The sequence below is a fragment of the Ambystoma mexicanum genome, chromosome 3q (genome assembly GCF_040938575.1).
Source record: "Ambystoma mexicanum isolate Mex_15411 chromosome 3q, UKY_AmexF1_1, whole genome shotgun sequence".
Classification (NCBI taxonomy): Eukaryota; Metazoa; Chordata; class Amphibia; order Caudata; family Ambystomatidae; genus Ambystoma; species Ambystoma mexicanum.
In genome coordinates this window covers 813248386-813264998 of record NC_090926.1, presented here as the reverse complement: position 1 = coordinate 813264998, position 16613 = coordinate 813248386, and the positions used below count along the sequence as shown (strand labels likewise).

The window sequence follows — 16613 nt, the reverse complement described above, 5'->3', positions numbered from 1 at the left end:
GGTGCCGGCCAACTCATGGAATACTTGCTTGAAGTCCACTAACTGCAACCAAATTTGCAAGACACCAGGTAGACTGAAGGATTTTGTTACTGAATAAAGGAGGTGGTGTTGAACCCTTCCTTAGGGCTACTCGTACCCCTGTTACTTAATTCTATGCTCTTTACTTTGTCAAACAATGTTCTGAGCGATCCAGCCTTGTTAGTTGGACTGGAAGCTCTAGGGTGTGTGCATCTAATACATCGTTCCCATTTTATATACGGCTTCAGCCGTTTTATTTAACACTAGAGGCAGCCACATCTAATTTACTAAAGAGCTGAGGCTACAAAATATTCAGGTCACTGGTCTCCTGTAACGACCGTTGCTTGCACAGCACTTCTCAAAGATGGCACACAGTTAGTGCAACATCACATACTAATAAATCAAAATTGTATATTCCATATATTCACATGTGCCACAAAAGGTAAATTGACTCAACAAGATTTTTTATTGGTCTATTTTCAAAACGTTGCCCTTTTGAATGACGTGTTTCGGCGTCTTGGCGCCTTTTTCAAATCAGGGCTGTTATTTCTAGGTTTAAATCATAGTCAAATGTCCAAATCCATACACGATTTCATTTATGGTACTAATAAAACAAGCAGCGCTCGTAGCTTTAACGCCAAATCAGAAACATGCTCCCGTTCCTGTTGAGTCCACTAGTGAGGCTTTCACTTCTGAGATGCACAGGGTAGTCTGGGCCCACCATGTGATGTTTCCCATGCTCAGTGTTCAGAAGGACAACCAGAGGAATTGGCCAGTTAGTGAGGTCATGTTCTTTTGGGCGAGTAAACGGCACAACAATGGGGACAGGAGCTTACATAGTCCAGGGCTTATCAGTACAGGACTCTTGGCAAAGGTGAAGCTCCACAGGGGCTTGCACCTGAGGCATTCTGGCACTTGTTGTTCTGGACCACCAGCTTTGCTGGTTAAAAAACCTATTATAAGCCTCCATTACAACCCCAGGTCCCACCTGAAAACCACGCCAATAAACAGCTGTATGTTCTGAAATTCAAACGAATGAGGAGTGGGGAAAAAAGAACATGAGCCGGAAGGGGCCTGAGAAACTGGAGAGACAGACTCAGCAGCAGAGACCCAGCGCTCATATTCCAGCCACAAGAGTTCCTCCATGCTACGATCAGAGCACAGGTGCCAACTTGGATATTAGGTTTGGGGCCACAGAGCCTCAGCCAACTGGTGAATTTCAGGTACCCACAGGGAAATCAAGGATTTTCGTGGGGTGGGCACCTCGTGATGCTCCATCGGGTTCCTTTACCGGTTCTGAAATCTGCTGCCTGCACTATGCAGAGAGTTCTCAAAGCTCTGGGCTCAGTGAAACTAGCAGAGGGGAAATGTGATGCTGGGCCGCAACCACAGATGTGCACAGATTTCGACAGGAGGGAAGAAATTGAAACTGCATATGTGAGTGGCATTAGATAGGTTTGGAACATGGCATTGTCATTATGAGACCAGTATTTCTTAGGATCAAAGCGACAAATAAAACCAATGCATTTTCTTAAATTCTAAACATTTCTAAATATCCATCAGTAAGAGACTGGCCATTATTCATAACTGACTAGTCAGGATCTTCATTGATAATGTCTGAATTTTACATCTTAAGAAAGGGCTGCCGTTCTCTTAAGCCTTCTTCATGTAGGAAAATGATGGCAGTTGAGATATTAATTTGTTTGGATCTACAAAGCATAGAAAGCAGAGACAGGAATGCAGGTCTGCATAATGGCTTAAGCTTACAAGCCCAATCCATTACTTATTTGTAAACATATGTGGATTTTTAAGCATGCATGAGAGAAGGTATAAGAGAAGAGCGGGTGAGAGCGCATGTGATGTTAAGGCATCATTGGAGAAATCATTTCACCAACAAGAATGGTAAAGTAGGCTTGTTTCCCCTGTGAGACATGTCTGGGAATCCTCTGCTTCTAAAAAGGGCAAGAAATAATCGATCAAGAGTACTCTTGGCTCCCAGCCCAAAAACAGGCATTCTCGGCAGAAGCACCTAGCTTGAGAATATAGCAACAATTATTCACCTTTTGATGGCTATGCAGCAGCAGTAAGCACAAATGAGATGCCTTGGCAACAAATGTGAGCCTGGTGCTAAATAAATATCTGTTCCAAATTATTTCCTATGAGGGTTATCTAGCAGATTGCAGACAATGATTCAACGTGCATATTATTTTTTCATCAATTCCCCAGTTTCCTACCTTGGAGAGGAGATAAAGTCAGTCAACAATAGTTTTATTCGACATTGTGTCAAACAGCCAATTAACAAATATGTATCCATGCATTAAAAACGGCGCGTCTTCAAAACTTTAAACAATTGCATGGTCCAATAATGGATTGTGGTTACTGAAATTTCCGGAGACCCCAAACAAACAGTCACTCCTGCTATTTATTTCTATCGTATGCCATCATGATTAGTAAAATATTATTTTGCTTAGATTGTCCGCAAAAGTTAGTTAATCTAACTGCATTGGTTATTTCAACTAGAGGTCTATTGTGCTCTTCCACCATGAGGTGCTGGTCTTGGCTGCCGATAACTCTGCAGATCAACCATGGGTTTCTCCTCGGCACCCTTCACCATATCAAATGGACATCGGGATCCCATTTTTCAGTGGCTAACAACTTTTTGGTCTCGGCTGCTTTGGGTGGATCTATTTTAGTGGACCCCTCTTCATGTTCTATGGAGTTCCCCTAGATTTAGTGTACAGACTTGCATCACATCTAGGATTACTGTGTCCTTGGAAAAGTGCTGAATATCTCAGACTGCCCGTTACTCTGCCAGTTCCCCAGTTTAAGCTACTTGCAATCTACCTATCAAATGAACGCCTTACTACTATTCCAATTCTTGATCCTCTTAACAACATGAAGACTACAGCTTCCAGACTTTCTAGATTATTTATTTATTACATTTATTACACGGCCAGACCCTGAGGTATCACTGCGAGGTTACAGTTTGTTAAAAGCAAATTAAGCATATACAGCTGTATTTATAGTTACAATTACAAAAGTACAGGTTAATTACAGAGAAAAGTAAACAGGCAGATTAATCAAGTGGTTATGTACAGAAGGTACGGTATCTGATCTGTCATTACTGTTTTTTTTTTAAAGCCAGATAGGGTTTCCTCTTTTTTGATACTGAGCGGGATAGTGTTCCAATATTTCGGGGCTAAATATTGGAAGCTGCTCCCTCCTGCTCTGGTGTTCTTGAAACGGGGCAATCCTAGTAGGAATTGGTTATTGGATCTTAGGGTTCTGATATTTTCGATTTTGGCGATGGCTTTGTTCAAATAAATGGGTGCTTTGTTGTGGTGGCATTTGAATGCGATGCATAGAGTTTTGAAGAGGATTCTAGCTTTGATGGGAAGCCAATGAGCCTCTCTTCTGGTCTTAGAGATATGATCAGATCTTTTCATTTCTATAGCAGCCTGTAATGCCTTGTTTTGGATTAATTGTAATTTATTAAGATTACTAGCAGTGGTCCCGAGTAACAGTACATTACAATAGTCTAGTTTGGATAATATCAGCGCTCTAGCCAATGTGATGCAGGTGGTTGGGGTCAAGAATTGACGGCTTAGGGCTATTAGTTTGGCAGTGTAAGAAGATGAAGAGGATAGTGTGTTGATGTTTAGTCATTGCAAGTTTGGCGTCCAGATACACTCCTAGGGTTTTTACTTGCTTTAAGACAGGAATCATTGTGCCATTTATGTTGATGGCGGCGTAGTCTGGGTGGAGGGTGCCTATTTTGAATTGGGAGCCCACGATGAGAATCTCTGTCTTCTCATCGTTGAGGCACAGGCTGTTTAGTGCCATCCAGTTCTGTATTATGGCATAGATATTGTTGACAGTCAGCGTGTCTTGGGTGTAGTTCCCTGAGAGTGATATAAGGGTACTTTGCATGGAAAAGGAACAAGTTATTTACCTGTAACTGTTGTTCTCCCGCATGGGTCTGGCATGGATTCACATGCTCATGAATATTCCCCGTCGTCAGGCCGGGAATACTCGGTATAGAAAAAAATCAGTATCAGTTTCGTTTTCTGATCTGTCTTTCTTAGTAGTAACCAATCACTGGTCTCTGGGTCTGTTAGGGAGAATTCTCTCTTTAGGCTGAATTTCCTAACCTAGTGAGTCCCCCAGCAGCTTTGCTGGACTTCTGGAGTTTGTTTTTTTCTGCTGCCAAGAGTGAGACTCTTTCTCCCACTCTTGGAAATGATTTATAGTGTTCCTTTGACTGTTAATGTGTTTTATGGGCTATGGGGTCCTTTACTCCATAGGGTCTGATGTGTTTTTACTATGTGTGTTACACAGCACCCTCCGTGCAGTAACACAGGGGTGTCATAGTGACACCCCACCATAGACTCCATACCCTGGGACTGACTACTGTCTCCCAGGGCATTTAAAGTCAGCATTGGCTTTACTAGTGCCAAATTATTAACAGAAACCAGTACAAACCATCATATTGTGGACGTATTGGTCGGGGCAATTCGATTGCTCCAGGGTCTGTTAGTCGAGGGGGCACTTCTCCGTCCCCCCTGATCGAGTTTTGGCTGGTGGCAGTGGATACTACTTTTTATATTCGACCGCAAATATTTCCCTATGGGATTTTCCCATTGTTCGAGGCTACCAACTTTAATTATTTAATTCTCATAGCCTCGAACATACCGTCGGTTTATTTAATTAATATTAATTCGCCGGTTGGTATTTTTTGCCAGGACTCGATTCTAAAATGGCGTTTGTGTTCCCTTCTGTGACTCCAACCCAAGTCGAGCCCTTTGTTCCACTTTTTGGCGGGCTTCTCCACAGAAGCCTCCAAAAGTGGTGCCACTCTGTCTGGGTACCACAGGGGGTGCCGGAGGGGGTTTAGGCACCCTGGACTGTGTTACCTTGGTAACTCAAGTCGCACTCTTGTGTGATTGGCCCAAGTGGTGAGCCGGCCGGCTCACCACTTAGCATGTTTGATTGACAGCTAGGCTGAGTGAATGGGGGTATGCTGCATAAAAGCAGGGCTTTGGGGACTGGAACTTCAGAGGTCACCACCGACTTGCATCCGCTGCCAGGAACAACTGCCCCCACTGGAGTATTCTCACCACTTTAAGGTACCATGTCCGCCAGGCCTCCCTTTCTAAAGATTGCTACAAGGTAATAATAACCCCTTAACCTTCTGGACTGCGCTGGCCGCCTTAACCATCTAACTGGTCCCTTTCTTTGGCCCAACTCCTTTTTGAACCGCTACAAGACTTTTGTGCACTGCAACCGTGTGACCTTGGACACATTTCGTTTTGATCCTCTTAGAGCGGATCCGGCCTACTGACTCTGAATTCACTGTGTTACTTTGCCTTCCTCTCTTGTTGTGTTCGTGAAAAAGTGTTGGGATCTGTTTCAATTTATTCTCTGCTTTCTCTCCCTTTTTAAAACAAATTAATAGAGTGCCATATACGTTAAGCGCTCATCGCTGTCTGAAAATAGGTGGGGCTTTACTTAAGACTCGTCTAATATTTTTCTAAGGGAGTGTACTGCCCCCAGCCAATGACTGCACTCTACCTAAGCCCCGCCTCCGGCAGCCATCCTCAGATTTGGTAGCACGTAAAGTGGCAGTATGGCCAAGTGAAGAACCGCAGAGGGGTAGGCGGGAGGGTTCGCATGTGAATCCATGCCAGACCCATGCTGGAGAACAACAGTTACAGGTAAGTAACTTGTTCCTTCTCCAGCATGGGGTCTGGCATGGATTCACATGCTCATGAATATGACAATGCATTACTTACCGTAAAAGCATTTCTGATGGTTGTATCTGCTTAGATTCACATGCACAACCACGGGAGGTGGCAACAGGCTCAAGGAAAACAAAAAAACTCAACATTAAGCATCTCTTACCTCCTCACCAGGCTCACCTTAAGCGAACAGGTTGCACAGCACTGCTTGGCCGACCCTGGACTCCTCCCTGGAGTCCCGATCGACGCAGTAGAATCTTGTGAAGGTGTGCGTCGACCTCCACGTCGCAGCCCTGCAGATGTCGAGCAGGGGCACACCAGATAGGAACGCCGTGGTAGCAGCGATCGCTCTGGTCGAGTGGGCTCTCGGACGGCCAGGCAGCGGTCGGTTTGCCAACCGGTGACAGTGCATGACGCAGCCAGAGAGCCATCTGGAAATGGAAGCCTTCGAGAGAGCCTTCCCTTGATTCACAGGTCCCAAGTTTACAAACAGCTGTGATGTCTTGCGAAAACTCTTTGTGCGGACCACGTAGAACTTCACCGCTCTAGCTACGTCCAGCGAGTGCAGAGTCCTCTCAGCCGGCGACAACTGGCAACACCAAGGGTTCGTTGAGGTGGAAGTCCGACGGCACCTTGAACATGGAGGGGTGCGTCCTCAGCACCACCCACGTTTCGTGAAAAGTTAAGTATGGTGGCTTGCAAGATGGGGCCTGGATCTCTCCCACTCGTCGTGCGGAGGTGATGGCCACGAGAAATGCTGTCTTCCACGACAGAAACCTCAACGGTGGCGAATGCGTAGGCTCAAATGGGGCCCCCCATGAGCCTGGTTAGCACCACGTTGAGCTCCCACGCTGGGGCAGGGGCCTTCACCGGCGGAAATGATCGGAACAATCCTTTCATAAATTCCTTCACCAGCCGATGAGACCACAAGGACACCCGTCCTGTAGTTCTGGTGTATCGTGAGATGGCAGCCAGATGTATCTTGATGGAAGCGTGAGCTAGTTCAGCCTTGGCCAACGACAGTAGGTACAGCAATACTTGAGGGGCCGTAATCCGCAGAGGGTTAATCTTCTGTGCACGGCACCAGACACAGCACCTCTTCCATTTATGTCCATAGCACTTGAGAGTGGAGGACAACCTGGCCTTTGCAAGAACCTCTCTGCAGTCGGCTGGGATGTCGTACCCTCCAAACTCTAGTGCTGCAGGAGCCAGGCCTGCAAGTTCAGCGACTCTGGGTTGTGATGAAGAATGGCGCCTCCTTCTCTGGAGAGAAGATCCGCGTCCGTCGGCAGCTTGACTGGTGTGGACGCTGACAAGTCCAGACAGGAACCAGATCTGTTTCGACCACGCCGGTGCGACGAGGATCATCCTGCACCGGGACCGCTTGAGCTGGTTGATGAGCCGGAGCAGCAACGGCAACAGAGGGAACGCAAAAAGAAATAGGCCGTCCCAGGGGACGAGAAAGCATCGCCCATGCTCCTCGGCTGGGGGAACCTGCTGGCGAACCTCCGGCACTTGGAGTTTGTCGCCGTCGCGAAGAGATCGATCTGGGGTTCGCCCCATCATCGGAAGAGTCGATCCACTTGATCCTGGCGTAGTTCCCACTCGTGGCACGAGCGCAGCTCTCTGCTGAGTGAGTCGGCTATGATGTTTTTTATTCCTGCAAGATGAAAAGGCACCAGAAACATCCCTTGGGCGACGGCCCAATGCCACAGATCCTGGGCTTCCTTGGATAGGGCAGGGGGTCTGGTTCCGCCCTGCTTCCGGATGTAGAACATCGTGGTGGTGTCGTCGGTGAAGATTCTCACCACCTTGCCCTGGAGGGACGGAAGAAAAGACCTGAGCGGAGCTCCAAGATGTTGATGTAGAGTGACTTCTCCGGGAGCCAAAGGCCTCTCGCGTGAAGATCTCCAGAGTCGACAGATTAGAGCGGGTACCCCACCACCGGATCGCTTGACGGAACGTCTCGTTGAGTGGGATCCTGTCCTCGAAGCTGCCAGTCAACTGGACCCAGCAGTCGTCGAGGAACTCTTGTAAGGGGCGCATCCAAAGTCTGCAAAGGCGCACCAGATAAATGCAGGACGACATCATCCCGAGGAGGAACTTGATAGATCTTACCCTGGCCATGTCCGTGGCCAGCAGACGCTGCACCTTGCCCAGGATGGTCCTGGTCCTTTCCTCCAACAGCGAGGCCAGCCGCGCCACTGTGTCGAGCTTGGCTCCCAGAAACAGGGCGACTTGCGACGGGACCAGGTGGGATTTTGGAAAGTTGATGGAGAACCCCATGTCCGTGAGCAGCTGGACGGTCTTCGCAGTGTGCTCCACGGCGAGCTCCCTTGTCTTTGCCCGGATGAGCCAGTCGTCCAGGTAGGGGTAGACGTGGATCCCCTGCAGGCGCAGCCGCGCCGCCACCGGTGCGAGGCACTTGGTGAACACCCTGGGTGCCGACTTCAATCCGAACGGGAGGGCCTTGAACTGGTAGTGCCGCCCTTGGACCACGAACCTGAGGAACTTTCGGTGTCTTTTTAGAATGGGGAGGTGGAAGTAGGCATCCTCCAAGTCCAACGACGACAGGAAATCACCCTCCTCTAGCTGTCCCAGCACGTGCTGGAGGGTGACCATCCGGAACTTCTGTGCCTTGATGTAATTGTTCAGTCGTCGCAGGTCCAGGATGGGACGCCATCCTCCTGTCTTCTTCTTTACGAGGAAGTACCTTGAGTAAACTCTGGAGCCCCGAAGCCTCTTTGGGACGAGCTCGATGGCACCTTTCTTGAGCATCGCCCTTACTTCCAACAGTAGTTGAGGGACGTGATTTTCCTTCCTGGCCGTGGGTGGAACGCGAGGGCACTTCTTCTGGAACTCGAGGGCGTGCCCTTGGGCCAGGGCGTCCAGCACCCAACGGTCGGTGGAGATGGACTCCCACACGCTGACGAACCTCGTCAGCTGGCCTCCCACCGGGGTGATTTGGCGGGGGCCCGACCGCACAGTCGGTTAAATCTTGTTTGGAGGCCGCCTTGCCTCCTTGACCTGTCGACGACGACGGGCACCACCTAACTTGCCGTGTCCCCTGTAGGCCTCCTGAGACGAAGATCTTGCCGCTTGGCGGTACATCGAGGAGCCACTGCCGGATCCCTTGGAGGCACCTTGTCTGCCTCCGGCGCTCCGAAAGGACAGCCGTCGTTGCTGGAGCACTCCAAGTGCCCGGGCAGTCTCCTTGTCTGTCTTCATAGCCTGAAGGGACTCATCAACCGCCTTCCCAAACAGGTTGTTCCCGTGGAAGGGCATGTCCAAAACTCTGGTTTGTACGTCCTGCCGGAAATCCGTCGCCTTGTAGCCATCCTCGTCGTCTCGGGCAAACGCTGTTGCCCAAATGACGGAAACCGGTGTCGGCGATGTCTGTTGCCACCATGATGGCGTGGTCCGAAGCAATCTCACCTTCCTGTAAGATTTCAAGGGCCTCAGCCCTTTTGGCGTCCGGAAGGAAGTCAAATAGAGGGGCGATTTTGAACCACAACTCCCTGTCGGAGCGGGCTACGATAGCCAGGGAGTTGGCCGCCTTGATAGTCGTCGCTGCGGATGAGATGACCCGTGGTCCCATCGTGTCCAGCTTCCTACCCTCGCCGTCCGGCGGGGAAGTTGATGTCGAGGCCGATGCCCCCCCAGCTTTCTTCTTTGCCGCCGCCAAGACAACCGAATCTGGGGTAGGTTGCGCCCGAAGGCACAAGGGGGAAGCGTCGGGGACCCGGTACTTCTTCTCGTACCGGTCCCTCTTTGCAGGCGCCGTGGCAGGGTTCTTGAGGAGGGAGAGCCCTCATCCCAATCAAGAAGTGGTACAGCGAGGACCGTCTTCCTTTTAGCTTCGCGCCGTTGGTAAAAGAATCCTTCCTTTTTCTTCTCTTCGGGGCAGAGCTGGAAGAGCTCGGATGCCCTGGAAATCATGGCATGGAAGGATCCAATCTCGTCGGGCGGGGACGCCCAAGCAGGGAGCGACGGGGGGCACGTCCCGTCGTCGCCTCCGTCGTCATCTGTACCTGTCATAGCCGTGTCCGTGCCTGTATCACCGCTGTGGGTATTTGACCGGTGGGAAGGCAGAGCAGGCCGCAGAGGTGGGAGAGGTGGTGGAGGATGCGTCCTCCTCTTCTAATGTGGTGGACTTTCCGAAGGTCCCGGCTCCGGTTCCCACGTCGGGTCTGGCTCAGGTACCTCCGTCGGGGGGAGGGGCAACCTTGTCCTTCTCTCCGAGCATAAGGACTGAAAAATAGCCGCCAAAGTGTCCTGCGGCACCGGAAACGACGGGCATGAGGGCTCTTGAGGAACCTCGTCAGCTACACCGTCGCTCTCGTCTTCGCCCTCGTCGGGATCCATCCTGATGGGCTGGGCCTCCTCCACGACTTCGATGAGCTCTTCTTCAGAGGTTGTGTCCGTATCCACGATGGCCACCTGCCCCTCCCCCTCCCCCTCCTTTCCCAACAGGGACTTCGTGGGTGTCTTCTCGATGGGCCTGAAAGACTACTCCCTCCGCGGTGGCAGGGAGACTCTGGATCCTGAGGTCGCCTCCACTGGCATAGCCTCCACAGGCTGAACCAGGGCCGCTGCGACATCCTCAATCGAGGTCTTAGCAGGGTGAATTAAGGCCATTGTCACCTTCTGCACGCCTGGGGCCTTCACCTTGGGGTGAGGACCCGAGCCTCGCTCCCCCTCTGCCGGAATCTTCAAGATCGACCAGGGCCTCTCCAGAAGCTTCGCCGGGTTCTCGGACTTCCTCTTACCCGAGCCAGAGCGTTGGCTCGTGGTTGATGGCACCGGGGAGGATGCGCCCTGCCTGGCAACCAAGGAGCCCGACCATTCGGTGCTCCTGGTGCCCGCGGTGCTTGGCCTTTTGTTGGGCCCCCGTCGCCGGGGCGCCCTCACAGGACTTAGATGATGGCTCGGACTTCTTCTTCTCGACTGACGGGCTCTTACCTTCCAGCCAGTTGGCGAGACGGAGGTGGCGATCCTTCATGGTCCGCTCCGACATGTTCCCACAAAACGCACAGTCCTTCTCCACGTGCGTCTTGTCCTCATGTAGACAGTAGAGGCATAACGAATGCTCGTCCTCCTTGAACACATTCTGAAGCTGGCATCCAGGGCAGGTCCTGAACAGCTTCCCGGGCGTCGAGCTTCCTTTCTCCTGGGCCATGTCCGGGGTAGGCCTCGGAACTTCTGGAATCCTCCAAAAGCATCACTCAACGAAATCTTCACCCTTGAGGGGCGTAGAAAACTCTGAAACTGGTCCCTATTGATCGGATGTAGAAATGGTGGAGCTTGAGGCTCTATTTAACCGAAAAATTAGAAAAATCTCCTGAAAAAGCGCGAAAACGCAGCAAAAGCTCGAGAGCTACAGCACGAGGACTCTCAACACTTGAACGTGCGGTAAAAATCTGAGGATGGCTGCCAGAGGCGGGGTTTAGGGAGAGGGCAGTCATTGGCTGGGGGCAGTATGACCCAAAGACCAGCGATTGGTTACTACTAAGAAAGACAGATCAGAAACGAAACTGCTACTGATTTTTTCTATACCGAGGATTCCCGGCCTGACGACGGGGAATATTCACGACCATGTGAATCCATGCCACACCCCATGCTGGAGAACTATCAAAAGCAACTTGGATTCAGTTCAAGGGTCATTTAAAATTCATTCATCGTTAGCACTGAAAATGGAAAAAGACACCTACTTCTGAATGCCTCTGATGAAGCGAACTGTATTCTTTCTTCAGCTCTGCTTCTCTCTCTTCCAACCTGCTAACTGAAACGTAATAACAAAATTACAAAAAACATTGCAAACACAAAAAAAACGTACAGTGCACGCATCAGGTGAGGTGCTAGAAATGCAGTTAAAATGGACCATTTGAATCAGCTTGTCGTACATATAGTTATAGTGAAGGAAGAATCTTTGAAGTAATATCTTCATCCATATTGCAAGACCTGAAATGAGGACCAACCAAATGCTCATGCTGGAGGCTACAGCTTTACAAGTAACGCATAAGTCAATGTGTTAGCTTACCCAGTACAATCAGATATGATCACTTTTTTCATTACTTTTTTTTTTAGCCGTCTGCAATTTTGCTCCTGTACCAGCAATGTTTACAGTTCTTGCTCATTTCCTCGAGTCTCATTGGGTTCCTGATTGCCCATCTTTTCAGGTCCATCTGTCCTTTGCCCTCCTATCCTTGCCTTGTTCACTCCTGCCTTGACCATTTGCCAGGATTCTGGTCCTGCCTTCCTAGCCTTAGGGTGGGTTCTTTTCCTCCTCTTGGTCTCTACCCTCTGCTCTGCTCCCACTGTTTCACCTGTGTGGCCTGCCTCTTCGGAATAACTGTATCCAGTCCGACCATAGTCCTATACAGAGTTTTCGGGACTGCCTTTGAACATCTGAATTGAGAGTGGCCTTCCCCCGTCAGTGCACTGCACTGTCCTCATGCCACATTAATCTGGAAAGGTCCGTCCCGTGGCGTGGGGAGCCGAATCTACGTTTCCCTGATCATCAGTGCAGCGTCGGGCCAATTTCCTGCCTCTCGCAGTATTCTGGTGGCTTCTTCACGGCATACTCGCTTCCTCAACCCAACAATAACAAAGGAAAGCAGGTAGCTTTGTAGGACACCTAAATATGAAACCAGTGCAGAGCGCCTCAGACTATTACAGGAGTTTGCAACCTTTGTCTCACCAGATATCATGGACTACAATTCCCATCAGGCCTAGCCAGTATTGTGAATAATGAGGGCTCATGAGGCAGCAAATAGACTTAGGGTTTGTAACGGCTGAGTGATCAACAGGTGACACTGAAACCAACTTGAAGTTCTCCATTCTTTTAATATTGTAAAAACAAATTGCGCACAAACCCTGATGTGGTTAGAAAAGGTATAACATCTGTCTGGCACCAAAGCTGTACCTTAACTCTCTTGTGGACCATGGTCCACAGTATTTCAGTCTCTCTTGCTTCAAGGTCACCTCCCAAACACTTCAGTGACTTGAATTTTACATCTGATACTGCTTTCTGGACTCGGTCTTCCTTGGCTGGTGCTAGGGTTTTTACGTTCTCGTGTTGGCCTTCCTGGACTCCATTAGAATGCTTCACATCACGTCACCTCATCACAGTTGAAGCACTCGCACCACTTCTCAACATCAGCACAACTCTCAGACAAGGCACCTTCTCTGAAGCACCTAAAATAGGACGTTATCCATTAACATCAAACTCTGGATTTACTTTTGATCATGAATTATCCGAGGGTGGCCCTGAGATAATTCATGATCCAAAGTAAATCCATTCTCAACCCCAGTGTTCCTTTTGACAACCACACTTTACAACAAACAGGGCTTTTCGTTTCCAGATCTCCTTTTTCCAGCACCAACACGTACTGCACTAACTGCAAATGTAAATTTTCTGTTAGACAAAATGGTAAGCTGGTATTAAATGCTGTGCTTTAAGAATCTCCCTTCGCCTCTTTCCCCCCACAATCCATAATCTTGTAATGTATGCCTCCTACCCCTATCAATATACATCACACCATTGCTGCCAAAATTTACGTCGAGTTGCAATAATGTATTAACTAGGTGTGGATAACTCATGTCGGCATGATGCTATGATGCAGTTAATGGTGGGAGGTATGAGGACGTAAGTTTTTAAATAAAACATACCAATTTTGAAGGTGACTCCCGCATAGTTAAGAGTCGGTCCATTGTACAATTTCAATATGTGTGCTAATTAAAAAAAGATACATCATCTAATGATTTCTTGTCAAAGTGTTTTTATTATCAAGTCAGACTACACTTTTGCACATGCTTGTGTTACACCTGTACCACAGCTTTAATCAAACCTAACGTGAAATAACATGGTTTTCTTTTCTGAACATCAGGCAGTGATGCCTGTAGGTTATGAGCCATTGGGGTCAAGCGAGGTAAACTGCAACAATATCGTAGCTGTGGCGGGTCAGAAGGAGGACGCGGACTGATGATATTTCCACTGGTTATTTATTGAACAATAAGAATAATGCCCATCTTTCCTTCTTGCAATATGGATACTCCCTGCTGTGAGGAGGAGTCAGAAATGAAAGCCGGCACCCTGCTCCAAGAGGAATGTCCCTACCTAAAACCAAAAACTAAGGATCTGTCTGTCAAAATGTCTGTCATGATCTGACCCTGGAGGATTTGGGATTGTTGGAAGTCTCCCAGAACTTGCCACCACGTTTTCTCCTAAAGTGTGGCGATCGGTCTAGCTGTTTCCAACATGGCCACTGTCAGCTTATTTCACACAGCTGAGGACGCAGAAGAACAAGTTACTTTCTTACCTAGTAACGTTCTTTCGATGGGATGGTCCGACGACGTATTTCATATCTATGATATGTAATCATCACAGCTGTGCTGCTTCGGAAACTTTTTCGGCGTCTGCGTCCTGCGTCGATGACGTCGATGCGCCGTCGTCGAGGACCTCCTCCGACGTCATCCGATGTGATAAGTAGGATGCATGACGCCCGTAGCCTCAGTTGTAGTTTTTTCCCCCAGAACGTGTGACATTAGTCAACTGCCAGTCAGACACAAAGCCTTGCGGAACGTAAGCTGCAATCGCAAAAGAAATTCTGCAGCGGGGAAGGCAGGGCGGGAGCGATATGGAATACGTCGTCGGACCATCCCATCGAAAGAACGTTACCAGGTAAGAAAGTAACTTGTTCCTCGAGGGGATTGGGTCCTCCGACGTATTCCATATCTATGACAGACTCCCAAAGCAGTACCAGAGCAAGGAGGAGGGAAAGAATTTAGAATCAAAATTTAGAATAGCCAATCAAACAGCAAAGCAAAGGACCGCCTTGCCAAAGGCCAGATCCTGTCCTCGGATGGAATCGAGGGAATAGTGACGTACAAATGTATGTACAGAAGCCCAGGTGGCTGCATCACAGATGTTGCGAATAGGAACACCCCTCTGCAGGGCAGTAGATGCAGCCATACCCCTGGTAGAATGGGCCTGCAAGCCAGCCGGTGGGTCCTTACCCGCCAAGCGGTAACACTCCGAGATGGCCAAAATGATCCAGCGAGACAAAGTCTGTTTCGTCACAGCTTGCCCCAAACGCTTTCCAGCGTAACCAATAAAGAGTTGATCGTCCACTCTGACCCGGGACATGCGTGAAACATAAAAGCTTAAAGCTCTCCTAGGATCAAGCCTATGGAGCCTCTCCTCTTCCTTATCAGGATGCGGAGGAGGATAGAATGCCGGAAGAACAACCTTCTGGGCCAAATGAAATTCCGTCACTACCTTTGGAAGAAAAGAAGGACAAACTCTAAGGACAACCCTGTCCTTGTGAAATACAGCGAAGGGTGGCTTAACTGAAAGTGCCTGTAACTCACTCACTCTGCGAGCGGAAGTAAGTGCAACTAAAAACACAGTTTTCAGAGTTAACAGCCTCAAAGGGCAAGAATGTAAAGGCTCAAACGGAGCACCCATAAGAAATTTAAGAACAATGTTTAAATCCAAACCGGGCACCAGGAAAGGTGACGGAGGGAACACATTAGTGAGCCCTTTCAGAAACTGTGAAATTAAAGGGATTTTAAAGTAAGAAAACTCTTCAGACGAGCGCTTAAAGATGGACAGCGCCGCCAGGTAACCTTTAATGGTACCCACTTGCAAGCCCCTGAGGGCCAAAGAAAGTAAAAAGGACAGAACCATGGGGATGTCGCATGCAAAAGGATCCACATTCTGAACTCTGCACCAGTCGCAGAACTTACGCCAATGGCAACGGTACAGAGACTTTGTTGCTGGCCTTCGGCCGAAAGCAACACCTCCATCACGTCTTCAGGGCGGTCCCAATCCTTATACCTCAACCTCTCAGAAGCCAAGCGTGAAGGTTGAGGGATCTGACCTCTGGATGGAGAACCTGACCCCCCCCTCCCGTGAGAGCAGATCGTCTCGGTAGGGAAGACGACGTGGAGGGCAGATGGACAAGTCGAGAAGGTCCGGGTACCACGTCCTCCGAGCCCACGCCGGAGCAATGAGGATCATCCGGGAACCGAACTTCCGTAACCTCTGCAGCACTTGCGGGATGACGGGGACTGGAGGAAACGCGTACAGCAGCGGGAATGACCACTCCACCACGAACGCGGCTCCTTTTGGAGGAAATTCCCGCGAGCAAAACCACTTCCGGTTGACACTGGAGGCGAAGAGATCCACTTGAGGGGTCCCCCAAAGGCCGAAGATCTCCAGGAGAATCTCCTGAGCCAACTCCCACTCGTGAGAGATCACGCTCTGCCTGCTCAGAGCGTCCGCCGTCTCGTTTTCGTCTCCGGCCAGATGAACTGCCGAGATCGAAACTTCCTGCTGGATGGCCCAGAACTCGAGCTGCATCGCCTCCCTGCACACAGGAAGTGACCCTGCCCCCCCCTTTTTGTTAAGGTAGTACATGGCCACTGTGTTGTCCGTCAGGATCAAGACACTCTTTCCTCGCACAGTCGGCAGAAAAGCCTTCAGGGCTAGCTGGACGGCCCTCAGCTCCAACAGATTGATATGGAGTCTGGACTCCGATGGAGACCAACGACCGCTGACTGTCAGCCCGTTGGCATGAGCTCCCCATCCCGTGAGGGATGCATCCGTCACGATCGTCACCTCCGGCCAGGGAAGCCAAAATGGAGCCCCCTTCATCAAGTTGCCTTCGACGGCCCACCACAGAAGGTCCCGGGCGACCGAGGGCGGCACCTGAACCAGGTCCGACATCCTGCCGGAGGACTGCGACCATTGCATCTTGAGTGCCCACTGCAAAGATCTCATCCGCAGGCGAGCCTCTGGCACCAGAAGAATGCAGGATGCCATGAGGCCCAGCAACCTCAAGAACTCGAACG

At 49.8% G+C, this 16613-nt stretch overlaps 1 protein-coding gene across 1 annotated transcript in view; it reads right to left on the bottom strand.

Annotated features, from left to right (window-relative positions):
* The window catches only part of SPAG9 (sperm associated antigen 9), a 2727931-nt gene that overhangs the window by 2529852 nt on the left and 181466 nt on the right, over positions 1 to 16613 (bottom strand). Inside the window, exon 3 of the mRNA XM_069654919.1 lies at positions 11468 to 11538. Within this exon, the coding sequence (XP_069511020.1) occupies positions 11468 to 11538 (71 nt within the window). The remainder of the gene's footprint in view (positions 1 to 11467; positions 11539 to 16613) is intronic.